At 62.0% G+C, this 25,906-nt stretch overlaps 1 protein-coding gene across 4 annotated transcripts; it reads left to right on the forward strand.

The window, feature by feature from the left end:
- Positions 1-15,661: 15,661 nt before the first annotated feature.
- Positions 15,662-24,958, forward strand: CSNK1G2 (casein kinase 1 gamma 2). Of its 4 annotated transcripts, none has more exons than XM_032394795.1 (11): positions 15,662-16,093; positions 22,128-22,168; positions 22,305-22,374; positions 22,462-22,610; positions 22,701-22,935; positions 23,000-23,085; positions 23,156-23,240; positions 23,333-23,481; positions 23,644-23,727; positions 23,811-23,917; positions 24,012-24,958. In XM_032394795.1, the coding sequence occupies exons 1-11, from the start codon at positions 15,910-15,912 to the stop codon at positions 24,064-24,066; spliced, it is 1,245 nt and encodes a 414-aa protein (XP_032250686.1). In that variant the 5' UTR covers positions 15,662-15,909; the 3' UTR covers positions 24,067-24,958. The 4 variants fall into 4 exon arrangements, with proteins under 4 accessions (XP_032250686.1, XP_032250685.1, XP_032250687.1 ...); XM_032394797.1 differs by having other exon boundaries at positions 15,793-15,896; XM_032394794.1 differs by having other exon boundaries at positions 22,305-22,610.
- Positions 24,959-25,906: the final 948 nt, after the last annotated feature.

The following is a 25,906-nucleotide window of genomic DNA, read 5'->3' on the forward strand; positions in this document are numbered from 1 at the left end:
CGGGCCCGCACCTGTGGACCCCTGTCCGCCCGCCTCTGTCCCCCCAGGCCACTGACTCCCGCCTTCCAGACGCCGCCTCCTCACTCCCGTCCTCTCCACACTGTCCCCCTTCCCCCAAACTCGGGCCTGGCCGCCTCGCACTCCCGCTGGCGCCCCCGCCGCAGACCTCACGGTCCTCGCTGATGCCTCGCTCCAGGCCCAGCGGCCTCCCCGGCCCCTCGCTGCAGACTCTGCGGTCCTCCAGTGGCCCTGACTTGAGACCCGCGGTCCCCTTCCCTGCTCCCCAGTGCTGAGGCCCATTGCCCACTCCCCTGTCCCCCCACGTCCACCCTTCTACCCGGGACTCCTGCCCCAGCCCACCCGTTCCTGGCTTTGTGGTCTGGAAGGCCCTGCGGGGAGAGCAGGGACGGCGGGGAAGGGGCACGCGGCCGGGGGGTCTCGTCGGGGTGACCTGTTGCAGGGCACTGCTTAGGAACCGCCGCCTCGATGTGGCTGTGCCCTCCCCTTTCCGCCCGCGCCACCGGTTTTGTTTTCCGGAAACACTTTGGATCAGGGAGGGGGTGAGATGTCTGTGCGCCTGGGGGCGGTGGACACACTGATCTCCTCCCTGCCCCCTCCTGCCCCAACTTTCTCGGAAGCTTTCTTGGTGGGGGCTGGGGGCAGTCGTCCGAGGTAGGCTGGGGAGCTCTTGGCCTCTGGACGGTATTGTTTGTGGGCAGTGGCCTCGCTGGGCTCCAGCACGTTGTCCCCAGTCCCTCTGGCCAGTGTCTGACTCCGGGGGTGCCCACACCTCGTCCCTCCGCTGGGGCTCGGTCCGGTGCGTCTCCAGCTCCGTGGATCCTCGGTCCTCGCCTGGAGGACGTGGCCGGCCTCAGTTGGCGTTTCCCAGCCCCACAGGCTCCTGCAGCTCGTGGGAGTGAGATGAGTGGGAGCACAAAGGCTCCCGTATGGGGGGTACTGTCCGCAGGGACTTCATCTGGTCACTGAAGGAGGGGGCTCCTTGACAGCAGATTGGAAGCCAGGCCCACAGGTTTGAAAGGGGGAGGTTTGCGGTTTTGCTGGTAGTTTTTGTTTTTCGCTTGTGTCTTCACCAGATTGTGCCCCAAGAAAGGGACTGCTGGGCCCTGCAGGCAGATGGGCGGGCTGGTGGGTGGGGACTGGCTGCGCACACCCCAGGTGTTCTGTTCACCCTCGGGGGGTGTCTGAGAAACAGGAAGGGGAGTGCCTGGGTGCTGCGAGGGGCAGGGGTCCTGGGCCAGCGGAGTGTGCTGACTGCCGGTGTGACCTGTGTGGTGGGGGTGGGGAGGGAGGTCTGAGAGGAGCCGCTGGACACACCTGCCCCGCCCGGGGTGGACAGAACCCCAGGAGCCCTGCAGGGGTCGTGGGGCACAGGTCTTTTCTGTCTGAAGTTGGCGCTTGGACCTTCTTGTGTAAAGGGGCTTCGCGTCTGATTTTGGTTACTTCTCATTTTTCTCCAGCGGATCGGGGATGAGTGTCTCATTACCTGGCTTGGGCGTGTCCCCGCTCTGTGTTGCCGGAGCCCCTGTGAAGACAGACTCTTTGAACTGCTGGTTCTGGTTCCAGCTGATTTTTCTCCTTCTCCTCTTAATTACATAGTAATTATCCCTGGGTTGCGAGAGGAAGTAGGTGAGGTTTTTTTTTTTTTCTAAAGTTGAAAGCCTTCCTGTCTGCTCATCCCAGCTCTGGGGAAACCAGTATGCCCCCCAGGAGGCATTAGACACCTACGGGGTCACTTGTGTCCGTGGGGATTTACTGGGACAGGCCTGGGGGCCCCCCTCGCCTGGTTCTCTCAAGGCTGTACTTAAGGACGGTGGCATTTCCCCTGGGATGTCCCGTAACTCCTTGTCCCATAGTTGACCTTGTTGCGTTCCCCCTGCCTCCCAGCCCCCACGCCACCTCATGAACAGTGGGGTCCCTCATCCTGGTTGTGGTGGGGTTGGATCTCTGTCTTGGCAGGTTCTTTCCAGGTGGGCCCTGAAAACCCAGGGGTGAGCAGTTGGAGCCCTGTCTCCTCCTAGGAGGAGCTCGAAGCCCATCAAGGCCATAGGTCAGGTGGTGGGCAGAGGGCTGGGGAAGGAGCAGGAGAGGTGGGGCTGTGGGGCACTGGGGGCTGGGGGCCACCAGCCTTCCGGCCTCTGGTGGCACTGGGCAGGTCAGCATGGCTGTGTTGGCCAGCTTCGATGGGGAGACAGGCGCTTGTGAAGGCGCATGGGCATGCTGGTTGGGGTTGTGGTCCACGTCCGTGCCTTGCTGGCTCAAGCTAGGCCGCAGGGTGCTCCGGCGACTCGTCGGGAGTGTTCCCGCAGGTCGAGTCTTTCCATGTGGTACAGTCAGTGGGCCTTCAGGGAAAGGGACAGCCAAGCCAAGGCCTGGTGGGTCTGGAAGGCCCCTACCTTGCATGGCTTCCAGTCTGCCCCCTTCCCTTTTGGGGGGCCATGCTGGGCGGCCTCCCAAGTCCTTGTTGTGCGGGTGAGGAAGCAGAGTCCGGAGTAACCTGCTGAGTATGGTGACGAGGCCAGCACGCACGCCTGTGCCCCTTGGTGTGCATGGTGCCAGGCAGGACCGGTCCAAGCAGGAGTAGGTGTGGTGGGAGTTCCTGGGGCTCCTGCTGGTTGGGGGCTTTCATCTCTCCTCCCCATCCCCTGGGTGTTGGCCTGCCCTGTTGCCCTGGCGTCCACAGATGCTTCTGGCCTACGCCATGCTCACACAGGGCCCTTGTGGTGTGGGGGTCCCGCACAGGGTCGGGGGCACTCTGGCAGGTGGTAAATCCTTGCCCCGAAACCCTCGCCCAGTCTTCGTGCTCAGAACAGGCCTGGTCTGGCCCCTCTCCAGGCCCTGTCTGGGGTCCCCTCCCCTGAAGGCCTCCCGCATGCTCTGCTCACTCTCAGAGGGCAGCTGGAGGCCCATTTTTGGGAGCCTTCCCCCTTGCGATGGGTCCTTTCTCTTCTGGGAGCTCAGCAATATCTACGGTTAAATGTCAGGTTACAAAACAGTTTTATTCCTGTAAGTTGCTTTTGGCATGTGTCAGAAGTCAAATTAACTAATACACCAGACCTGGGATGCAAAGGTGGCTCTTAGGTTGCATCTACTGAGGTTCCAATCAGCAGTGCCCCCCACCCCCACCCTGAAGCTCGAGTCCAGCAGAGCGTTCTTGGCGGGTGGGTGAGGTGCCTGCATTTTCCACGCCAGTCAGAGCTTCCTGCCAGAACCCGGGTAGCTCCTGGGTGGGTCCTGGGCCATCCAGGGTCACAGCAGGATCCAAGGCAGCCCTGGGGCGGGCAGTCACTGTTTAAGACGTAGAAATGGACATAATATGTCGTTACTTGGTTTCGTGTTGGTCTGTGACGTCTTAGAGTCTTAAGAAAATTGTGTTTAAAGGTGAACTTCTATTACCTGGAAATCTGTACCCTCTGAGGTGACACCTCATCTGGTTTTAGGTCAGGAGACTGAGTCCCCCGTCTTAGCGAGCGGGTGACTGTCCTCGCTGCGGCCGGGGGTTGAGGGCGGTGTCACTGTCCAGGGCATGGCCTCCCCACGCGAGCATGTGCAGCGCTCCCCGTGGCTGTGCCTCTCATCGCGGCCTCTGCTTGCTCTGCTCCCAGGGCCCGGCCGGTGGGTGCTGAGTGAGCAGGGTGGCCGCCCCAAGGAGCGAGCCTTGGCTGACCAGGCAGGGAGTGGGCCCGGCAGAGCCCTTCTGCAGGCCTCTGGCCGTGGGAGCTCCAGACAGCACCCCTCGGTGGGGCGGTGCTTCTAGAGGCTTCCCCCCCCAGAGGGCCTGGGGACATTTCAGTCTCCCCAGGTTCACCTGTGTGCCTCAGGGATTAGAAATCCCAGAGGGGCGCCTGGGTGGCTCAGTCATTAAGCGTCTGCCTTCAGCTCAGGTCGTGATCCCAGGGTACTGGGATCGAGCCCCACATCGGGCTCCCTGCTCGTCAGGAAGCCTGCTTCTCCCTCTCCCACTCCCCCTGCTTGTGTTCCCTTTCTCTCTGTGTCTCTCAGTCAAATAGATAAATAAAATGTTAAAAAAAAAAAAGAAAATCCCAGACAGAGATGTGCAGAAAGGCTGGGGGCTTCCGGGAGAGACGGGTGTGGTTCGTTGGGACACAGACACCCGAGGGCTCTCACTGCTTCTAGAAATGGTCGTGGGTGTAATTCCGGGTCTGTGACAGGATACCGATGTCCTTACCACGCCATGCAGGAGGCCCTGCTGGGTCTCACAGATCACCCCCAGTCAACCCCCCGAGCAGCTCCGCATGCGGGAGTAGGCCCGGGAGAGCTGATGGTCCCGGGCGGCCGGCCCCAGGGCCCTCTGGCACACTGGTGCGCACCTCTCTGCCCCACCAGCGCCTTCCCCCCTGCCTCTGCTCTGACGTCAGCGGGGAAGGTGGTGCGAGGTCTCAGCACCGCCCACTCACTGCTGACCCTCCAGTCTGCTGGCCCCCACTCGGGGGCTACCTCCTTTTTCTGTAAGCTGCACTGATGGGCCTGTTGGAAATTTATGCTGAGGACACTTTCTATCCCTGCTCCCTTTCTTCCGGCACTGATGACACTGGGGTTGAATCACTCTCTGGGGGGCGTCCTGGGTGCTGTGGGGGCTGAACAACTTCCCTGGCCCCACCCACTTGGTGCCAAGAGCTCGCCAGTCATGATGGCCGCAGATGTCCCCAGGTGTCGCCCACTGTTCCTGGGGGCAGGATGGCCCCCGGTGAGAGCCCCGCCCTGGAGATTTGCTTCCAACCTGCAGCTGCTGCAGGGAGCTGGAGCTGAGAGGGGCCTCCCCGAGCGTGTGGGTGCAGCCACAGCTCACGGGTCCCGGGGCCTGTGCCGTACAGCCCTCCTGGAGCTGGACGTCTGAGGAAGCAAGTGGGGAGAGGGCTCTGGGGGCTGGTCCTCCCAGCAGCCGTCAGGGAGGCGGCCTGGAGTTGCGGACTATGCTGCGTGGTGGCTCCGTGGTGGCCAAGGTCCCCGCACGCACGGGGCAGAGGACCGCCGGGCCTGCCTGCCGCTCGCTCTGCTGTGCTGTGCTCCCTCCTGGTTCTTCCCTGGCCTGCAGGCTGCAGGGGGAAGAGTTAGACCTGCCGCCCGGGGGGGTGGGGGGGTGGGGGTGGGGTGGGGTCTGACTTCTGCAGGTGGAGCTCCTCTACAGCCAGGTGGGAGGTAGGGGCAGCTTGGGAGATCATCTGCCCTGGTTTTGGGGGAGCAGAGGGCCACGGCAGATACTCCACTGTCCTTGCAGACGTGGGGGCCCAGCTCAGCGGGTCCCAGTGCACCTGGCGGCCCTCGCCCAGGCTCTGCCAGGTGCTGCTCACCCCCTGGGCCACGGCTTCTGGGGGTTGACAAGGGTTTCTGAGGCACAGGAGCTCCAGCCCCCGGTGGAAACGGGACTCAGACCACGTGGGTGGCTGACAGCACACCCGTGGCCTTGGCAAAAAGCAACAGGTGAGATTCATTGTTTAACTCTGTGTATCTGGGATCATTTAAACACGTAATTGGTGTAAGAGGTGGTGGTTGAGACGTTCGTTATTTCTTTCATGTTTGGGTGTGCATTTGACACTCGTGGCTCATCGCTATTTGGAAGCTAAATTTTCATTGGAAATGCTTGATTTTAAGAAGTAACACAGAATTGGGCGCCCGGGTGGCTCAGTTGTTGGGCGTCTGCCTTCAGCTCAGGTCATGGTCCCAGGGTCCTGGGATCGAGCCCCCCCATCGGGCTCCCTGCTCGGCGGGAAGCCTGCTTCTCCCTCTCCCACTCCCCCTGCTTGTGTTCCCTCTCTCGCCCCTCTCTCGCTGTGTTTCTCTCTGTCGGATAAATAAAATCTTAAAAAAAACACAGAATTGAGTAGAAAACATTAGTGACCCTGTGAGCGGTGAATCTTCCTGGGAGGTTTGTCAGTTCTGCCGTGCCCGAGGACCTTAGTGTCAGACAGACAGCCTGTTGCTTGCTGAGGGGGACGTCCTCACACTCAGTGATTTGTTGCTTGTCTGAGGTTCATTGTTAACTGAGTACGTTGCCCCTCTATCTGCCGTATCTGGCTCCTGGTGCCAGGGCTGTTTGGGGTTGGGGTGGGTGGCTGGCGGGCCTGCAGAGTTTGGAGTAGAACCTTCAGGATTAAGTGAGGGCTCCCAGGCCCCACTCCAGCGCCCTGCATCAGCACCTCGGGGTGCACTGGGAATCTGGATCTTCAGCAGTGCTGCATATGAATTCTGACGTAGCCTTCTGGGCACCGGGGGCTGTTCCATCCGGGGCTGAACTTGGGGACCAAAGTTGGGGGCTGCACTGCCACGTGTGTGGCCAGAGGCAAGGGCTGGGTAGTTCCGGGGTTTCTCCAGGTCTTTAACTCGTCCCTACTGCCACCTGGGCCTCGGGAGTCGGCTCCTGTGAGCCTCCCGGTGTGTGAGCCCTGTGTGCGCCCTGACTGGGTTTGGTGAGCGCCTGGGGTGCTGTATGAGCTCAGGGTCCCCAGGCCCTGCGGGCTGGGCCTGTCCTGGTGGCTGCAGTGGGGAGCACCCTCGCCCAGGGCCACTGAGGGGTTGAGGCTCGCAGGTTGGGGCCGCTGAGCTCTCACACAGTAGCAGATCAGCCCTCACGCCTCTCCCACCCGGCCTGTCGGTTTCTGCATCTTTCACTTCCTGTGGGCACGCCCCACTTGACTCCTCGGAAGTACTTACAGGCAGCGTCTCACAGAAGCTGGGTAAACCCAGGTCCGGGGCAGGATGTGTGGCCTTGACAGCGGGCCGGCGTGCAGGTCTGACTTCGATCTGCACCCGTCTCTCCGAACCCCACTCACTCTGCCTTTTTATGTATTTATTTTTAATTTTTTTTTTTTAAAGATTTATTTTAGAGAGAGCAGGTGTATGCACACAAGTGGGAGGGACAGACAGAGGGAGAGAGAACCCCAAGCAGACTCTGCGCTGAGTGCAGAGCCCTACGTGGGGCTTGATCTCATGACTGAGATCACGACCTGACCTGAAACCAAGAGTCGGATGCTTCACTGACTGAGCCACCCAGGCGCCCCTCACTGTGCCTTTTTATTTTTTATTTTTAAGATTTTGTTTTTATTTGTTTATTTGAGAGAGCGTGTATGTGCATGGGAACGAGCGGCGTGCTCATGGAGGGACAAGGGGAGAAGCAGACTCCCCGCTGAGCAGGGAGCCCAATGCGGGGCTCGATCCCAGGACCCTGAGATCATGACCTGAGCAGAAGGCAGACGCTTAACTGAGCCACCCTGGCGCCCCACTGTGCCTTTTTATTTTTTATTATTTTTTAAAGACTTCATTTATTCATTTGACAGAGAGAGACCAGCGAGAGAGGGAACATAAGCAGGGGGAGTGGGAGAGGGAGAAGCAGGCTTCCTGCGGAGCAGGGAGCCCATTGTGGGGCTCGATCCCAGGACCCTGGGACCATGACCTGAGCCGAAGGCAGACGCTTAACGACTGAGCCACTCAGGCGTCCCGGTTTGGGTTTTTTTTAAATACCCTTGATTTTGGAGCAGTTCTGTATGCCGAGTTACCACGCGGCGCAGAGTCCCCCCCGGGCCCGACGCCCAGGCCCTCCGTCCCCCCGTCACATCAGCGTGGTGCTTTTGTCAGCGCTGACGAGCAGACGCTGCCACCTCGTTGCTCACCAGAGACCCTCGCTCTGTCCTGGGACCCCATCCCGACACCACGGGATTTCGGTTGTCACTCTGCTTCGGCCTCTCCAGGCTGGTCCCCTGGGTCCCCTGTTCTTGTGTGGATGCCCTGGGCGGTCGGAGGAGGGCTGGCCGGGGGTCCCGCAGGACGTCCCCAGGCTGCGTTCGTCCCATCAGGGGTCCCCGCTGCCCACGCGGCTCCTCCCTGCAGACACTGGCCCTGTGTCCTGGCCGGGCGTGCTGGCCAGGGCTGCACACTGTCCTGGAGCCCAGAAGCCCGGGATCAGGGTGTGGTGGGGCCGCACTCCCCCTGCAGGCTTCAGGAAGGGTCCTTCCTGCCCTTCGGATTCTGGTGTTGCCGGCCATCCTGCTGTCCCTTGGCTGTGGCAGCATCTGTGGCCTGCCCTTCCTGGACATCTTTGTCCTCTCCTCACGAGGACACTTGTCTGAGGAGAAGGCCTGCCCTAATTTGCAAATAGGGTCCCATTCTGGGGCTTAGGACGTGCCTTTTAGGGGACTCAGCTGCCCGCACCAGGGACTGCTGCAGTGCGTCATCATCGTGGTCATGCTGGGCCAGCCAGCCTGCCAGAATGAGGGGTCCCCGGGGACCGTCACGTGGGGCTGGGACCCCCTGCCCCCTTAACAGGTAGTTAGCTCTGTGGAAGGGTATGGGTGAGGGCTTTTCTGGGTGGCTGTGGGGGGTCGGAGGAGAGGCCAGCACTGGCCCGTGCCGCCCCAGGCGTCCGCTGAGCCCCCGGCACCCACCTCATTTGCCCGAGCCCATTTCTGCACGTTCGTCTTCCGGGCTGGCTGGATGGTCCCATGTGGGTCACACGCGGGGCATGGGGGGGTGGTCCAGGGTCTCGTGCGAGCCGTCCGGCAGAGGGTCCGCACTCGGACCCCCCACCGTCAGGGAAGGCCCCCCAGGCCTCCCCACCGTCACCCGTCTCCCGGGGCAGAACGTGAGGGCTCCCTGCTCGTCTGCCCAGACCCCTCCTGTTTCCCTTCAGCTCTTTATCACAGTGATTTTCAAACGCACCCGGATGGAGCACGAAGCCCCACGGTCACCAGCAGCTTACCCGGATCTCCGGGGCCTGCCCGGCTTCTCCGAGGCAGCGTTTTAAAGCAGATCTCAGGTGTCTTCTGCTGCTGCCTGTACGTAGACAGGAGGTGCCCGCCAGGGACACTGGTGCCCAGGTCTGGGGGTCGCCCTCTTAAGATTCTCCACTTGCTGCCCGTTGCGTGGCCTCCGCTGTGGGGCTTGTCATCGGGACCTTGCCTCTCTCGTAATCTGGTTTGTTGTGAGAAAACGCGGGTCTGTCCAGAGGTTGCAAGGCTAGTGCTCTGAATTCCTGTGCTCTCAGGGCCTGCTGACCTGGGCCGTGTTTGCACAGCTCTGTCAGCGTCTGCCGGGCCCGACCCGCTCGAGAGCAGGCTCTGGCGGCCTGTCTGGGGGCCCGTCAGCGTGCCCGCCTCCCTCTCTCAGCCACGGTGCCTCCGGTCCGCCTTCCCCCGCCTGCCGTGTCCTCGCAGCGCGGCCCGGCCAGGACTTCGGGCGGGAGCCCCACGCTGTCTCCCTGTGCCTTCTGGGCCGCCGAGCTTACGCTCACCCCGGACCAGGACCTCTCCCTCCTGCTCACTGAGAAGTGGCCCCTGTTTGTGGCACCCGCCAGTGATGCTTCTCCCCGGTTTCATCCCCACTGGTTACCTGGCAGCCCCCACGGGGTGGGCGTGTGCTCTCTCCTCTCCCCAGTTTATTTGGGGTTGGAGTCCTTCATCTGTAACTGCCTGATTTATGACCTGTTTTGCTTAACACACGTCAACACTGGCCTCATCATGGGGCGCCAGTTGGGCAGCCTCCCGTGCCTGCCCTTTGGGGTCCACTTTCTTCTCTGTCATACACAACTTTGCAGGTGACTTCGGACTTCTCGGCTGTGACTGCAAGCTTGGCCGTGTCTCCGGGGCCCAGGTCACTCGTGGGGAGTGCTGGGTCGATGCCAGGATGTGGCACAGGGGGTACTTGTGACCCTGGGCCCAGGTGAATCCTGGGGAGGAGGCCTCGCTTGCAGGTCATCAAGCCCCTGTGAGACAGAGGTGTGTCCGGCTCGGGAGGGACGTGCGTGTCCAGAGACGCCCTGGGGGGCACAGCCTGGATCCCACGTGAGGCGGGTACTTGTGAGTCGGCACCCAGGACTGGGTCCACCATGTGCCCTGGGGCCGGGCAGCCTCGGAGGGCCCCCCTCCCTGAAGGGGGGCTGCCTGTCCGCATCTGCTCCCAGACTTGCCCCGGCTCTGGGCTGGGGCTGCGCTGGTGATGTCAGCCAGGGACTGTGACATCACTGAGTGGAGACGGTCAGAGAAGGGGGTTCTTGGGGCCTCCACCAGGGGAGCTGGCCCCTGGCCCTGACAAGATGGACGACCCCCAAAAAACCACGGCAGGTAACTCACCTGAGGTGGGTGCTCGCAGAGGAGCATAGCCCCGACCCGGAGCGGTCCCTACAAGACCTGTTCGGTGTGGACCCGGGGGCTGCCTGGGCACTGGTCCGTGGTCCTCGTGGTGGGGGCAGGGGCAGGCCAGGGCTCCCCCCGCCGGGTCAGGGGCCACGGGGACCTGAGCGGAGCCCTTTCCCCTGGGGGCCTGCCCTGTGTCAGGAACTGGGGGCCATGTTGCTTGGGTGGAGACTGGGTTTATTTTAGGCCTGAGTGAGGGACGGGAGGCCCCTTCCCCCAGGATAATTATTTTTAGCTGTGGCGCCTGGGCCTAAGCAGGGCTAACAGCAGACACTTCCGCTGCCCTCAGATCTTGGGTTACCCGGCTTCACCCAGGTGTGCCAGGCTGCGCACCTGCCCGCTCCTGGATCCTGGAGGAGCGTTATTAGGCCCTGGCCCTGTCCTTGCTTCCCACAGGCCGGCGTGTGACTCACTCTTGCTGGTCCCCTGGCTCCCACCTGGCTTTCAGAATGTCCCAGGACAGACCCGGAAGGCTCCAGTGTGGCCTGTGCTGGGTGGGTGGCTTCCCAGGGCATCCTGAGCTCGGCCGCCTTCCAGAACATTCGCAGGTCCATGCTGCCTGCTGGGCTGGGGGCTGGCGGCTCTTCTCGCGGGAGTGAATAGCCGGTGGGCTTTCCTGGGAAGGGGTCAGCGTGAAGGGCTTCCAGCCTGCCGCCACGGTGCCCGCTGTGCCCTACAGGCGGTGGCCCATGGGGGGACCTGCCCTGTCGTAAGGGGACCGCAGGGGGCCGGCGTCGACCAGCCGGGGGCCGGCGTGGGGCTTGGGTGAGCTGCAGGAATGGGTCACTGGTGTTGTGTCGAGGGACCTGTGGGCCCAGGGGCCTGAGAGGGGGCAGTGTGTGCACGAGCATCCTTCCAGTGATGTGCCCAGGTGCCTTGTCTCTGCGGCCCCCTGGAGCCGTTGGAGGCCCCTTCTGGACGGGGAGGCCACCAGGGGCTGCTGGGGAGGCTCTCGCAGAGGGAGCCTGTTCGGAGTGGGACAGCCAATGGAGTCCTCCCCTGTAAGCGCTGGCAGAGGGTTTGGAGAGGGAGCGAAGGGTGTATGGAGAGTGTCCGCAGGCCCCGGGCATGCTGCCACCATGGTTAGGATTCTCGAAGGCAGCAGCAACGAGGTGTCCAGGGAGGAGAGTGCTGTCAGACCCCGGACCCCGCCATCACAGGGAGCTACCTGGGGGGAGAATATGGGTCTCTCAGAGGGGACCCTAAGAACCACCCCCAGACACGGCGGTCTCCCTGGTTTTCTGGTCCTTGAGGGCAGCTCTGCAGGCCCAGGAGGGGTTTGCGCCCTGGGTCACGAGGCCAGGTGGAGATGCCCATCCGGGGTGGGGGCTGCTAGGGACGGCCCTGTGCTGATGGCCGAGGAGGGGCCTCCCAGGAGGGATGGGGGCTGAGGTCCTGAGGCATGAGGACCCCAGAGGGGCTCCTCCCGTGGGCCTCGGGGCAGAGCAGTACCGGTGGTTCAGCAGGGAGTGGAGCCCCCCCTTGTGTCCTGGCGTTCTGCACCCTGGCCTCCCCAGCTCCGCTCCCGGCTTTGTCTTCCTGGGGACCGGACCCAGCGTGCTCTCTGGTGCAGAGCAGAGCCGCTCTTGTCCCTTGGGAAGTGCCCCGGGTTCAAGGAGCTCTGTGCCAGACCCTGGGACAAAGACCAGATCTCTGCCTTTACGGGTCGTCCTGGCCTGGTCTGTGTGGAGACGTCCCAGCCCTCGCCACTGGGGGCGCGTCCCCTGAGCCGAAGGCTCTGAGGATGTCCTGTCGCTGGCTTCTGCCGCACTGCCTTTGGGGGGGGCCCCTTCGCCCCTTGAGTTCACCCTCTGTCAGGATAGTGGAGGTCACGAGATGCGAGAATGTTCTGTGTCCCACACAGAGTGTCTGCTCGTGATCTTTGAAATTCCTGTGGATTTTACATCTGAAGGACTCTGGGCCTTTGTGTTTCGAGCGTCCATGCGTGTGCATGGGTATGCCGATGCTCGTGTTCTTGAGTACTTTCCGACTGGAAAGAAAATCTAAGTGTCTGTTAACGGGACAGTAGGTAGGTTCCGGTGTCCCCTTGGTGTGGAATCCAGGAGACCTCCAAAGGAGCAGGGAGCATGTGACAGGTGTGCAAAGGGCATGTGGGTTGCTGTGTGTGCCGAGTCTACCCGGTTGCTAAGAGGCTGTGTGTGGCTTTAGTGTTCTGCCCTTAAGTTTTTACCAAGTAAAGAACCAGGTGTTTTTTGCAAAAATCCTGCCCTGGCTGACGACCACCTCAGGGAGTGCCGGCGTCCTGCTCATTTCTGCTCCATCCGGCCCTCTGGGTGGCCCAGACCAGGCTGTGCGTCCGGGCGCCTGCCCTGCGCGTGGGCTCCGTTCCTGGTGCGGGAACGTTCCTGCAGGCAGCGGGGGCTCTTCCAAAGGCAGCTGCTCGCTGTCCCCTCCTCCGTTCCTTTCTCATGACTCCTGCTTCAGCCGCCGTCACTCTCGAGGAAATGAGTCTGGCTTCCTTTGTCTCGGTCGGGGGGAGACTTGTGTCTACAAAGAAAGCAGGCGTTCGGGGAAATGCAGACCAGAAGCACCGCCGCAGGGACGGCAGCACGGGCTGGAGCCCAGGGAGCGCTCGTACCCTCGTACGCGGTGTGTGGGCTTCCAGAGAACGGCGTGGCCACTCGGAGAGCAGCCCCGCAGCTCCTCAGACGGCTGCGGGAGAATGGCCGTCGGAGCCAGCACGTGCGCGGCCGGCTGCGCAGCCGGAGGGACGGAAGCACACGTCCACCGACGCTCGCTTCTCAGTGCCCAAAGATGGACACGCACGGTCCCCCACGCACGGGCACGTCCCTCGGCCCACACGCGCGGCCCCGGGGACGGACCCCAAGCCCACGACGCTCAGGGAGGGAACCAGACACAGAAGGCCACGCGGGGTGTGAGTCCACGTGGGCGACACGTCCAGAACAGGCTCATCCGCGGACGGGAAGGGGGCTCGTGGGGGCCGGGGGCTGGGGGGTGACGGCTGATGGGGTGGGGTGCCTTTTGGGGCGATGGGATGTTCTGCAATTAGATCATGGTAATGCTTGGATAACTATTAAAGGCCACTGAACTGTACACTTTTAAAGGGTGAAACGTATGGTATGTGAATCGTATCTCCGTAATAGGACTAACGGTGAAGCGGGGACCTAGAAACAAAAGATGCCATCCCCAGCCTCGCGAGGAGAGAAGTGCTCTCTGGCTTTTCTTGTGTGGTTCCGACGCCCCCACGGTGTGTCCAGGGAGCAGGGTCTGGCTCAAGTCCAGGAGGAAGGCTGGGGCCTGTGGACGGCTTTGTCTTTAATGGTAAACTTGAGACGATGGTCTGTGTAGAGTCACCTTCAGGTGGAGCCCCAGCTGTGCCCAGAGGGGCTCTTGGGCATTTCCAGGTGTGCGCCACGGGAAGGGGGCCGGCTCCGTCGATCTCAGATGGACGTGTTCCCTCCCGGGGCAGCCCAGCCCCTGTCCCCAAGACCCCATCCCCCTTGCATATTCTAGGCCCTGCCCAGGGGTGTGTGGGGTACAACTGATGGAGCGGGGAAGTTGGGAATCCCTGCAAACCCCCTTCTTTGTGTGTGGCCCCCGTTCCTGACTGACAGGTCCAGCACACCTCACTCACTCACTCTACCCCCAGTGCCCACCAGAGCGATGGTCCCCCAAGCAGGCGGGGCCTTGCTCCTTCCTGACCCCAAGCCTGAGGTTCTTCTGTGGCGGAGCAGGGTACTGAGCCAGGCCCCGCCCGGGCTTCCGGAGCAGCACCCCTTTGTGCGTGGTGTGGGTGTGCACACGGGTGTGAGCGCCACAGCCCGGGCCATCGCCTCTCCCTGAGCACGTGGACTGGGGATCCCCTCCGCGGGGCCCCCGCCTGCTCTGGGCCAGCTGTTCCCAGGACTCTTGGTCCTGGCCTGGTCAGTGGAGGGGCATCCTGGGGGCCCCCATGGGGAGGCGACACCATCCCTGCCTCCCTGGCACTTTGGCCGCAGGGCTGGTGGGGGAGCAGTCCAACCTCAGGGTGCTCCCACGTGCGGCCAGCCCCGCTCAGGCGCCTCAGACTCCGTGTCTCGTCTTGGCGTTAAGGAGCCTGCCTTCCCCGATCCACGATGAGCAGGGACACGCGTGAGCTGGGTCGTGCCGCTCTGGGCCTGACAGCTGTGTGCACAAGCAGAGCCCCTTCCCCCGGACCCTGGCGCGCACTCAGACCTAATCTAATTAATTAATTTTAAGAAAGGGAGGAGGGAGGGGAGGGGCAGAGGGAGAGAGAATCTCAAGCAGGCTCCACACCCAGCCCTACGTGGGTCCAGCACGGAGACCGACGTGGGGCTCGATCCTGCAGCCCTGAGATCACGACCTGAGCTGAAATCCAGAGTCATCCGTCAAGCGGCTGAGCCACCCAGGCGCCCCACACTCAGATTTTAGAGGAGGACGTGTTTGGTCGGGGGCGCTTACAGGAGCATGTTGGTGGTTTCTTCTTGAGGAGATCCTTTGGCTTTGGTGTGAACGGTTGGTGGGGGTTGGAGGAGGAGGTGTGGCTGAGAGGCCTGGTCTGGCTGGCCAGCCGGCGCCCAGACCTGCGGGGACGGGGGTGGGCCTGGGGACGCAGGGTGGGCTGGAGGCGGCTGGCCAGGGCCAAGGGCCGGCCGGGAGTTGTTTCTGTGGGTACCTGCCCCTCGCCACACCCAGCTTGGGTGGCTGGCCCTTCCTCCCTGCGTCCTGGGGGCTGCGCAGTGCCTGCCCTTCCTTCTACAAGCCCTCCACGGCCCCTGCTCCGTCCCTGAGGGGCCAAGGCTGGTCCCACCCCGGGGGCATGCACCGCCTGTGCCCGGCTCGCTGGCGCTCTCGGCCTGGGAGCCCACCTGACTTCCCTCAGCAGCTGCTGACCCAGTGAAGCCTTGCCAGGGTCACGGCAAGCCCCACCTGACCATAGGTCTCAGGTCCTGGAATTAGGCCCGGGGACCTTGGCATCACCTGACCGCACAGGGTGAGATGCAGTGGGGGCCGGTGGGGCAGGCCAGAGGCCTTGGAGGTCGGTGGCGAGGGCCTGTCTCCCAGCCCCGGGCACTTTCTGCTCTGCCGTGTCGTCTTCCCTGTGCTGAGGGGCAGCCCCTCGGCCTGGGGAAGGGGCTGTGGGTGAGGCGGCTCCCAGCCCTCTCTGCACCCAGACCGGGGGCTCCGCAGCTGGCCTCGGGGTTCTAGGGCCTCGGTCACATGACCAGCGCCGACTTCTGCCAGTGGGGCTGTCCCTGAGTCACGGGGTGCGGGTCACTCGGCAGCACGTCTCACACCAGCTTGACACGTGGCACGCACAGGGGGCTGGGGTCACTGCACCCCTCTGTCCGGGCCCCAGGAAGGCGTGGCTCGCGCTCGCACCTTCGTAGATCTTTCAGCGTGCGCTTGGCGGCCCGAGCCTCTCATGGTGCTGCCCTCGGGCCCCCCTGCAGGCTAGGGCTGCGTCGTGGACATGCGTGGCCTCCTGACCCGTGTCTCTGTTTCTTTGCCAGCCGGGAACCACGAGATTTGAAGCGGCGGGACCTGTCAACAGAATGTGTCGTCCCCCTGCATGTGACCCCGAGGCCACCGAGATGAGCACCACCACCGGGCCCTGGCAAGCGCCGACGTCTCACTAGCCGGGAGCCACCGGGCCACCATGGTGTACTAGCCCCGAAGAGCCGGCCGCAGCCTCAGGTCTGCACAGACCCGGGATTTGCACGGCAGCTGAGTCACCGTGGAGAGGCCAGGGTACCACAAACTTATGGATTTTGACAAGAAAGGAGGGAAAGGGGAGTCGGAGGAGGGTCGGAGAATGTCCAAGGCCGGCGGCCGGACCAGCCATGGCGTCCGGAGCTCGGGGACCAGCTCAGGGGTCCTGATGGTGGGACCCAACTTCCGGGTCGGGAAGAAGATAGGCTGTGGCAACTTCGGGGAGCTCCGGCTAGGTGAGCCCCTTGCTTATATTCCGGGGCACGGGGAGGGGGAGGCCGCCCGAGGGGGCTGTGGCCACCACTCCCAGATGACTTCCAGATGGTTGGGACTGGGAGTTCAGGTAAGTGTGAGATTCTGCTCCCCAAGGGGGAGGCTTTGCCAGAGGGGTGGACCCCTAGCCTCACCCTGTGTTTTTGAGGGACAGTTTTGTGGGGGATCTGTGTGCCCCCCCATACAGGGGGGACCCACGTGGAAGTTTCTAGCTGGTGCGCCCAGGTGCATTTGCAAGGTGAAATGCGAGCTTAGCTCCTGCTGAGCACTTAGCTGTCAGGAACCGCAGGCAAAGCCTGAGCCCTGTCCAGTGGCCGGTGTCACTGCCGTGGGCCCCAAGCAGCGGCCCTGAGAGCCTGGGTTGAGCTGCCGTCCTGAGCCAGAGCCACACCACGGCCGCTCCAGAGGCTGCAGGGCTGGGCTTGGGCCGTGGAGTCTCACTGCCTGTCTGTGGCTTCAGGAAGCCCTGGGCTTGGGCCTTCTGAGCCAGCCGACTGTCAAGGGCTGGGGGTCCGGACTCCGTGTGCTGGTTGAGGGGGGCATGCAGGGCAGGTGCTGGGCTCGAACAGCGGATGTGTCTGTCTGTCTGTCTGCAACACTGCCAGACTCGCGGGCGAGAGCGCAGCGCAGCCGTGTCCAGCCATCCTGGCATGGCCCCGGCCGCCTAGTAGCCGGTTCCACAGCTGACCCCAGACGGAGCCGCCTTCACCCGCTCCCGCTGCCCTGTTAGGATGTACGTGTTTGCACCCACATGCACACACAAACCAGGACGCGCACACAGGCCCAGGCCTGACCTGCAGCCTGGGGGCTACGGGGGCCTGTCCTTGGGGTGTCAGGATCAGCCTACACAGCACGGCCCTGCGTAGACAGATGAGAGTGTGCGGTGGGGCCGTGGGGTGCAGCAGCCTTGGGTTTAAAACAGCTTTAAAATTGAGGTATGTGGTGTTTTCTGCCTGGCTTTTGCTCAGCGTGATTTTGAGTGTCCCCGGTGTTGCATGTGTAGGTAGCTGGTGGTCCATCCGAATGTCTGCGCCCCGTTTTCTTCATCTGTTCTCCTGCTCAGGGACATCTTTACCGTTGTGAATAAAACTGTTCTGCGCGTCCCTCTGCAGGTCTTGCCAGACTGATCTCCACAGTGATGGTAACCTTTCTAAACTCCTGTGGGCAGTATCCGAGGGTCCTGCGTGTCCCATGTCCCCATCAGCATTTGGGGTTGTCAGATTTTTCTGTTTTGAGCATGCTCGGGGGTGTCAAGGGGTTTTCATTTGCATTTCCCGATGATTCATGTTCTATACATCGTGTGTCTTTTTTCCTGGCGATTTGAAGGTTTTTCTTTTATCTTTGGTTTCAGATTTTGATTCCTCATTGTTTAAGGGGGATTTCTTTGTGTTTATCCTGCTTGGGATTGATTAAGCTTCATAGATCTGTGTAATACTTTTTCATTAAATTGGAAGAACTTTAGTCATTGTTTCTTCAAATCTTTCCCTGCCTTCATCTTCGTGTCTTTTGCATCCTCAGACTCCGATTACACATACGTTAAGCGTTTGATGCTTTTCTGCAGGTCCCTCCAGCTTCTTTTGAGTTTTGTTTTAGCCTTTTTTTCCTTCTTTGCTTCAGTCTGGTTAGTTTTTACTCTTTTATAAGTTCGCCCTTCTTTTTCTCTGCTTTGTCTGGTCTATTGTTGGAGCCATTCAGGTGAATTTTTCATTTCATACACGGTATTTCTCACTTCACTGGATTCCCCTGTTTCTCCCTTGAGGTTTATTTTCCCCATCTTGTCCTTTAAATCCTCACACGTCCTTGTGACTATTTAAAATGCTATAAATCTTTGGCACCTTTGACTTTGTGATTTCCTGTTACTGTCTCGTTTGCCTCCTTTTGCACGTCTAGTGCTGTCTTAGTATCTGTTGGAAATCGCAGGCGCCACGTGAGGAGCGTCTGCGTTACGCTTTGTCTTGGAGGCTCATCTTGACGTCGTCGGGGTCTGGTGGGCAGCTGAGAGCTGACCTGACTCAAGGGCTGGAGTCACGTCTGTCTCACGGCGAGGGCATCCTGGGTTCTCAGCCAAGGGTCGGGGGAGTTCAGGAAGGCCTCCGAGTCTGGATGGCTGCAGCTCCAGCCTTGTGTGGCCTCAGGATCTTCCTTCTGCTCATAGCCCCTCGGGAGGTGAGACTGCTGACGTTGGTGAGGCCCTCGGAGCCCCAAGCACCTGAACTCCTCCAGCTGTCCGCGCACCCAGCTTCAGGCACGTGTGGGCACGAGTACACGGGCTCCCTTCAGCTCACGCTGGCCTTCAAGGACTCTGGCTCTCCCTCAACTCCCACGGGCAGTCAGAACGCCAGAGTTTCTTCAACAAGACACAATAAAGTTATCAGTTACCATAAAGGATCAGTTAGAATCATCAGAGTTTAAAACATCTTTTTATGAGGGGCGCCTGGGTGGCTCGGTTGAGTGTCCGACTCTTGGTTTCGGCTCAGGTCGTGACCTCATGGGTCGTGGGATCGAGCCCCACGTGGGGCTCTAGGCTCCGCGGGGAGTCTGCTGGAGATTCTCTCCGGCCCCTTCCCCCACTCGTGCGCACGCGCTCTCTCTCTCTTTGAAATAAATAAACCTTAAGAAAAAACACCCATGTATTTATGAGAAGACCTTGTTAGGAGCGTGGACAGGCAAGCCACGGACAGGCAGTGCTCAGAGAGCACCATGTGACAAAGCCCTGGTGTTTGCGCCCGTGGAAGGACACCTCAGTAATAAAAAGACACTCCAATTAAAAACGGGCACGAGAGGGGCAGGCGGCCGGCTCCATCGGACGACCGTGTGACTCTTGATCTCGGGGTTGAGAGTTTGAGCCCCATGTCAGCTGTAGAGATGACTTTAAAAAAACATTAAAAACAGGCAAGAGATGTGAAGAGAGACTTCACAAAAGCAGACCGCTGAATCGCCAGGGAGCTCAGAAGGCACGCCGCCTCATCGGCCACGAGGGAAGGCAGCCACGTGAGTCACACTCCATGTTTGCAGCACGAGCAGCAGACTTGGCAGAGCGGGCCCGCGTGCCGCTAGGAAGTCCGCGTCCTAACACCTCCGCGGAGCTCGTCAGGACACCGGGCCCGGCGGCGGGCCTGCTGCAGCGCGGACAAACCTCCGGTGCGCCGTGTGGACGGAGCCGGGAAGGACGGGGCGTGCCGGGTGCTGCCCCTCGGTGGAAGCGTCTCGGGCCGTGAAGGTGGCGCCGGGCCCGGATTCTGTGCTGGCGACGTGCTCATCACATGGGGCGCTTCACGTGCGCGCACCTCACGGGTCAGTGTCTCCCGTCAGCCGCGGGTCCTACTGAACCTAGTCTGTGCTCTTCATTGGTAGAATATGGAGGGTACTGATGTCTGCTGCTTTGAAATGCTCTGATTTTGTTAAAAATAAGGGAGATGAGGGGCGCCTGGGGGGCTCCATCGGTGAGGCGTCTGCCTTCGGCTCAGGTCGTGGTCCCGGGGTCCTGGGATCGAGCCCCGCACCGGGCTCCCTGCTCGGCGGGAAGCCTGCTTCTCCCTCTGCCGCTCCCCCTGCTTGTGTTCCCTCTCTCGCTGTCTAATAAATAAAATCTTTAGAAAATAAATAAGGGAGATGAGTGGGTGACAGGTGCACAGACACAGTGGAACGAAGAGCAGGTTGTTTCTGCTGTCATCTAGGGGCTGAGGATGTGGGTCTTCCCTGCAGGGGTTTTCCATTTTTTTATGTTTGCAACTTTCATCATAAAATGTTGAAGGAAAAACATAAGCGGCAAAACTTGTTTTTTATCAAAGCCCAGGAAGCAGGGCTTCAGGAGAGCTTTCCTGCCCTGCTGCTGAGCGTCTGTGAAGAGCCTCGTAGCTGAGTTGTCTGCCCAAGTGAACGGACGTCTGCGGGAAGCCGGGGCCCCTCTGCCCACCCCTCCCAGACCGCGGCAAGAGACGGGGGAGGAGAGAACGCAGACTGGGGGAGAGGCGAGCCGGGCTCCTCCCGGACAGCACCGTCGTGGGTGCGCAGCGGCCTCAGCAGTCTCTCAAGGTGCAGTCAGAAATGAATGTTTTGTTCAAGCAACAGCTGGAAAAGAAAAATGTAAACACACTACCTGGGTCAGCGCGCCCAAACCTGCCAAGTGCCCGTGGATGAGTGAATACATAAGCAGGATGTGCACGCGCTCCCCGCTGAGAACGAGAAACCTCTGTGAGAGAAACTCACCTGCGCGTGGTGGCCGGGCGGCCGGAGTTCAGCTGTGCCCCCTCAGGTTCTGCAGGCCTGCGGGGACCCCTCGGCACGCGGCATGCTGGGGAAGCTGACCCGCTGGCTCTCGAACCGCCCCTGGGAACAAAGGCCCCAGGATGGCCGAGGCCGCGCCGAAGACACCCCCCGCCCCCGCTGGTGCCGCAGTGACACATACACCTGAGCGCACGCCCGGGATGGGGTGGTGACCGGGGGGAGGGGCTCACAGGCACTGGGAGCCCCGGCCTCCGCCTGCGGGGTGGTACACAGCGGGGTTTCCACCGCCACGTTGGAGGAACAGCCCGGGTGTGGATGTCACCATGACGGGGAGAGTAAGCTGAGGCCTCTTCCCACAGTGGATCCTGCTCAAGGCCAGTGGGGCAGACCGTGTGGCATCTTGGAGGACCAGGGACACCACGTGGAGCCACATTCATGGCCCTTAGGGTCCCGTGAGGCCAGTCCGAGGCCATGGGCCAGGATCGTGCTGGGAGGGGTCCTCTACTGGAGACGGGGGCGCAGCTGTCCACGGTGCTGCGCCCGGTAACCCCCAGAGGGTTGGGGGGCAGGGGCAAGCGTTTGGGCTTGAGGGGCTAGGGCAGCCCTCTGTTACGCAACAGGTCACCGGACCTCAAAGCCAAGTGGGTGCTGGGTGTCCACACACAGGGCACGGAGACCCTTCTCAGAAGCCCTGAGCCACGGGGCTGGGGCCGTCTCACCATAAGTCCCGTCTGTGGGGCTCTAGCAGGTGAAATCTGGGCTGCGGCAGGTTCCGGAACTCATGTGTTTTCAGTTCTCTGAGGTTGGGCGTGTGGGCTCTTTCTGTGTGGGTTCCTGGGGGTCCTGCTCCTGCTGGTCAGCGATGGGCCTGGGAAGACCCTGCCCCGGGCTCGCTCTTCCTGTGAGGCACACAGATTCCTGGCCCCAGGTGTGGTGAGCTCTGGTGCCCTGGGAAGCCAGCCAGGGGCTCTCTGCCCACCAGGTGCCACTGAGCAGTGTCTCAGTGGGCCACGGGTTCCAGCAAGGGGCAGGGCCCTGAGGCCTGTTCCCTTTCTGCACCACAAGGGAGCTCCCCACGCTGATGGCCGGTGTGGAGCGCCTTGGGTGAGTCATCGCAAGACAGGACCTGGACAGGCCTCTCCATGCGGCTTCTTGCCAGGGGGCCGTGCTCCACAGGGTCGGGGTCTGCTGGTGGGTCAGACAGGAGGAGATGAGCCAGGGGCAGGGGGGTGTGGACTGCTCCGGGGCTGGTACTAGGTAGAGGCAGAGCAGGTGTCGGAGTGTAGAGTTACTGGAGAGAAGGGACGGGGGGTGTCCCGGGGAGCCGGGGGGGCTGCTGCAGGTCAGATGGCATAGGCGGAGGGGAACACCACCCTCTGCTGCTTCGCTGTGGGAGCTGAAGAGGGGCCTCGGGGTCATCGTGGGTCTGTTTTCTCTCTTTTTTAGATGGGAGAAATTGGCACGAGTTGGTGTACTGGCAGGAAGGATCCCCTAGAGAGGAGTTGGGAGCAGCCTCCTTGACTGGGCGGGCCTGGGTTGGTGGGGGGAGGGCAGGGCTGGCTGCAGGGGGGCTGGAGGATGAGGGTGTGGGGCAGATGGGGGCCACCTGCGGCGGGGCAGGGGGCTTTGTAGGCATTCTTCTCACTCACAGGACATGGCCGGGCTCAAGGGGGTCTGCTAGGGAATAGGAGGTGGCCCTGGAGGCGTGGGTCAGGTGGGGTCTCCCCCGTGCTGGGGGCCCTGCCGCGCTGACGCACCTCTCTCCCACAGGGAAGAATCTCTATACAAATGAATACGTAGCTATTAAACTGGTGAGTTCAGGCCTTCCCTCCCACCGCCCAGTGGGGCCTCAGGGGTCCTGAGCTCAGACTGGCCCGGGGGGTCTCCTGGGGGGCGGGGTGCACGCACGGTGGGTCCCCTGACCACATGTCCACCTGCCCTTCCCAGGAGCCCATCAAGTCCCGGGCGCCTCAACTGCACCTGGAGTACCGTTTCTACAAGCAGCTCAGCGCCGCAGGTACCTGGGCCCCGCGCAGTGGGGGCGCAGTGGGGGCCGCGGAGGGTGCCACCAGGTCCCACACGCGTCTGTGTGTCGCCCCTGCAGAGGGCATCCCTCAGGTCTACTACTTCGGCCCGTGTGGGAAGTACAATGCCATGGTGCTGGAGCTGCTGGGGCCTAGCCTGGAGGACCTGTTTGACCTGTGTGACCGCACGTTCACGCTCAAGACGGTGCTCATGATCGCCATCCAGCTGGTACGGGCTGGGGGTGCTGGGGAGGGACGGGGGGCAGGGGAGGGGCGGGCGGGCCGAGGGGACATCCCTGAGCCCCCCTGCCCACCACAGATCACGCGCATGGAGTACGTGCACACCAAGAGCCTCATCTACCGCGACGTGAAGCCCGAGAACTTCCTGGTGGGGCGGCCGGGCACCAAGCGGCAGCACGCCATCCACATCATCGACTTCGGCCTGGCCAAGGAGTACATCGACCCCGAGACCAAGAAGCACATCCCCTACCGGGAGCACAAGAGCCTGACGGGCACGGCGCGCTACATGAGCATCAACACGCACCTGGGCAAGGGTGAGCCGCGCACGGGCCGGGCGGGGGGGCGCGCGGGCCGCGCTGACCTGCTCTCCCCCCGCAGAGCAGAGCCGCCGCGACGACCTGGAGGCGCTGGGCCACATGTTTATGTACTTCCTGCGTGGCAGCCTGCCCTGGCAGGGGCTCAAGGTGGGCGCGGGGCCGGGGGTGCGGGCGGGGGGGCCTGTGGGTCGGTCTCGGCTGACCGCTCTCCCCACAGGCCGACACACTGAAGGAACGCTACCAGAAGATCGGGGACACCAAGCGGGCCACGCCCATTGAGGTGCTCTGCGAGAGCTTCCCAGGTGAGGGGCGCCCCAGCCCTGCGGCCCCGGGCCCCACTGACCCCCTCCCCCCGGGCCCCACTGACTCGTGCGCCCCTGCCGGCTCTCCACAGAGGAGATGGCCACCTACCTGCGCTATGTGCGGCGCCTGGACTTCTTCGAGAAGCCGGACTACGACTACCTGCGCAAGCTCTTTACCGACCTCTTCGACCGCAGTGGCTTCGTGTTCGACTATGAGTACGACTGGGCGGGGAAGCCCCTGGTACGTGGGGGTCCCCGGACCGCTAGAGCCCTGGTTCCTGCAGTGGGTGAGGCCCCAGGATGTGGGGCCGGGAGCCTTGGTGCTCCATGCCCATGGGACCCCAGGTGCGTGGTGGGTGGGAGTAGGCTGCCCGGCCTCAGCGCTGCGTCCTGCCCCCTGCAGCCGACGCCCATCGGCACGGTCCACTCCGACCTGCCCTCGCAGCCTCAGCCTCGGGACAAAGCCCAGCTACACAGCAAAAACCAGGTGAGGGGCTGGGCCAAGGACCCCAACCATGGGGGCGGTGGGGCAGGGCCCACCTGACCCCCCTGCTGCCTCCCCCAACCCAGGCGCTGAACTCCACCAACGGGGAGCTGAACGCGGACGACCCCACTGCCGGGCACTCCAATGCTCCCATCACGGCGCCCGCAGAGGTGGAGGTGGCCGATGACACCAAGTAAGGCCCTGGGCAGCAGCTGGGCGTGGGGACACCATGGGCCCCCTCCCCACCACCGGCCACATGTTCGTGTTCCCTCGCCCACCCTGTGCAGGTGCTGCTGTTTTTTCAAGAGAAGGAAGAGAAAAGCAGTGCAGCGTCACAAGTGATGCTGGGCCCGGGCGCCCTGGACCCTCCTGCCGCAGCCCCCCGGCGAGCCTGGCCCCGGCCACGTGGCCCACAGCCAGGACAGACTGCAGGGCCAGCCGCGGCTGCCCGCCCCCCACGCGGGGTCACTTCCTTCACATGAGACTTTGCGAAATTTCTACGCCCGTGTCTGGTCCTCCCCTCCAAGAGCATTAACTATTTCAAACAAGGAGAAGAGAAACAGTGGCCACCCTGCCCTGCGCCCCTCCCGCCCGCCTGCTGAAGTGAGTAGTCGGCCGCCCGTGCCGGCCAGCCCGTCCCGTTAGTCTCATAAAGTCCAGCTTGTCTCCCTCGATCCAAAGGCCGTTTTCTCGAGGGGGTGCTGTGGGCGTTGCTGCCGGGGCGAGCCCGCCCTGGGCCTCCCTGCATCATGGGGGAAGACGGGGTGGGGGAGGCCCCCCAAACCAAAATGCTGCACCAAAGCCTGGGCCGGCGGGCACAGCCCCGCAGGGTTTCCTGCCACACCTGCTCGTGGAGCTGTGTCCAGGGTCCCGGAGCCCCGGGGGCGGCCTCCTGCTTGGCACTCGGGCCGCGGTCTGTGCCCGGGTGTGCGTGGGCTTCTCGTGTCTGTGCTCCACGCCGCCGGCGGACCAGCAGGAGACAAGCGCCTTAAAGCCCTGTCCCAGCCCTGCAGGCGCGTCCAGGGCCGGGCAGCCCTGGTGGGAGTGTGGTCCTCCTGGGCCCCCCCGGAGGGCCCACGCTGCCTCAGGGTGGAGCAGCCGGGGAAGGCCTGGCAGCGGTGTGTGTGTCTAGGTCTTGCTTTACATGGTGTACAGAAATGGCACTTCGGTTTCTCTGATGCTTCCTGGAAGCCATAGAGTTTAGGGGCTTTTTTAAAAAAATAAAGGAAAATGAAAGCACTCCTGAGTGTGGTGTCCGGTGTTTCCAAGAGGCTTGGCTGAAGCAGCAATGGCAGCACAGATGGTTACGTCCCTGGGAGGGGCAGGCTCGGGGGGTGACCCCTTGCTCAAGAGACATGGACGGTCGGAACAAGAGAACCGAGAACTCTGGTCAGTGTTGGAGCGGGGCTTGGCTGTGTTTGGGGTCTGGAGACACTGCTGTTAACCTAGTCAAGATGAGAGCGAAGGACAGGTAAGGGACAGGTCTCCTTGGGCCTGGCTTCACACAAACACATTAGAAACCCTAATGAAGTGGCTTGTTCTTCCAGGAGAAATGGGGGGGTGGGCAGCTGCAGCTGGATGCTTGGGTCTCCAGTGCACCTGACAAAGTGGGGAGCCCCGGGACAGCCTCACCAGTTGCCTTGAATGCAGCACAGAGGAAAAGAGATCTCCCTGGTGGATGCTGTGGACTGCATGTGTTCCCCCAACGTTCATACGCTGACAACCTAACCCCAGTGGGGTGGGACGGTGTTAGGGACAGGGTCTTTCGAGGTGATGAGGGTTAGGTGAGGTCATGTTGGGGGGGAGCCCCCCTGGTGGAACTAGTGCCCCTGTAAGGGGTCTTTGAGTGATGTGGCCAGAAGCAAAGGGAGTGAATTCTTAACAAAACCAGACCTTGGCCCTGCACACTACAGACCAGGGAGTTCGACCAGGGGACTCCCAGCCTCCCTGGGTAGGTAATTTCGAAGCTGAAGAAGACGGCGAGAATGGCTCCCAACAGCATTCGAAGACTTTTGTGAAAATCATCTTGGATCAGAAATTCAAAAACTAAAGACAAAAATGGGCAAAAACCAGAAGCGGAAACAGCTTGAATTCAGGAAGGAAATGTAGGAGGGGGAAGATGACTTTAGAAACAGGGAATATTCTGCAGGGTGCCCAGGACTCCAAGAAAGATTCATGAAAG

The sequence above is a fragment of the Phoca vitulina genome, unplaced genomic scaffold, assembly GCF_004348235.1.
Source record: "Phoca vitulina isolate PV1807 unplaced genomic scaffold, GSC_HSeal_1.0 scaffold81, whole genome shotgun sequence".
NCBI lineage: Eukaryota > Metazoa > Chordata > Mammalia > Carnivora > Phocidae > Phoca > Phoca vitulina.

What these genes read in the sequence shown, in the direction of transcription:
- CSNK1G2 (XM_032394794.1), top strand. Translation starts at nt 15,910, where the DNA reads ATGGATTTTGACAAGAAAGGAGGGAAAGGGGAGTCGGAGGAGGGTCGG. An exon ending in GCTCTGCGAGAGCTTCCCAG is followed by an intron (nt 23,241 to 23,332) that starts GTGAGGGGCGCC and finishes GGCTCTCCACAG; the next exon opens with AGGAGATGGCCACCTACCTG. An exon ending in ACTGGGCGGGGAAGCCCCTG is followed by an intron (nt 23,482 to 23,643) that starts GTACGTGGGGGT and finishes TGCCCCCTGCAG; the next exon opens with CCGACGCCCATCGGCACGGT.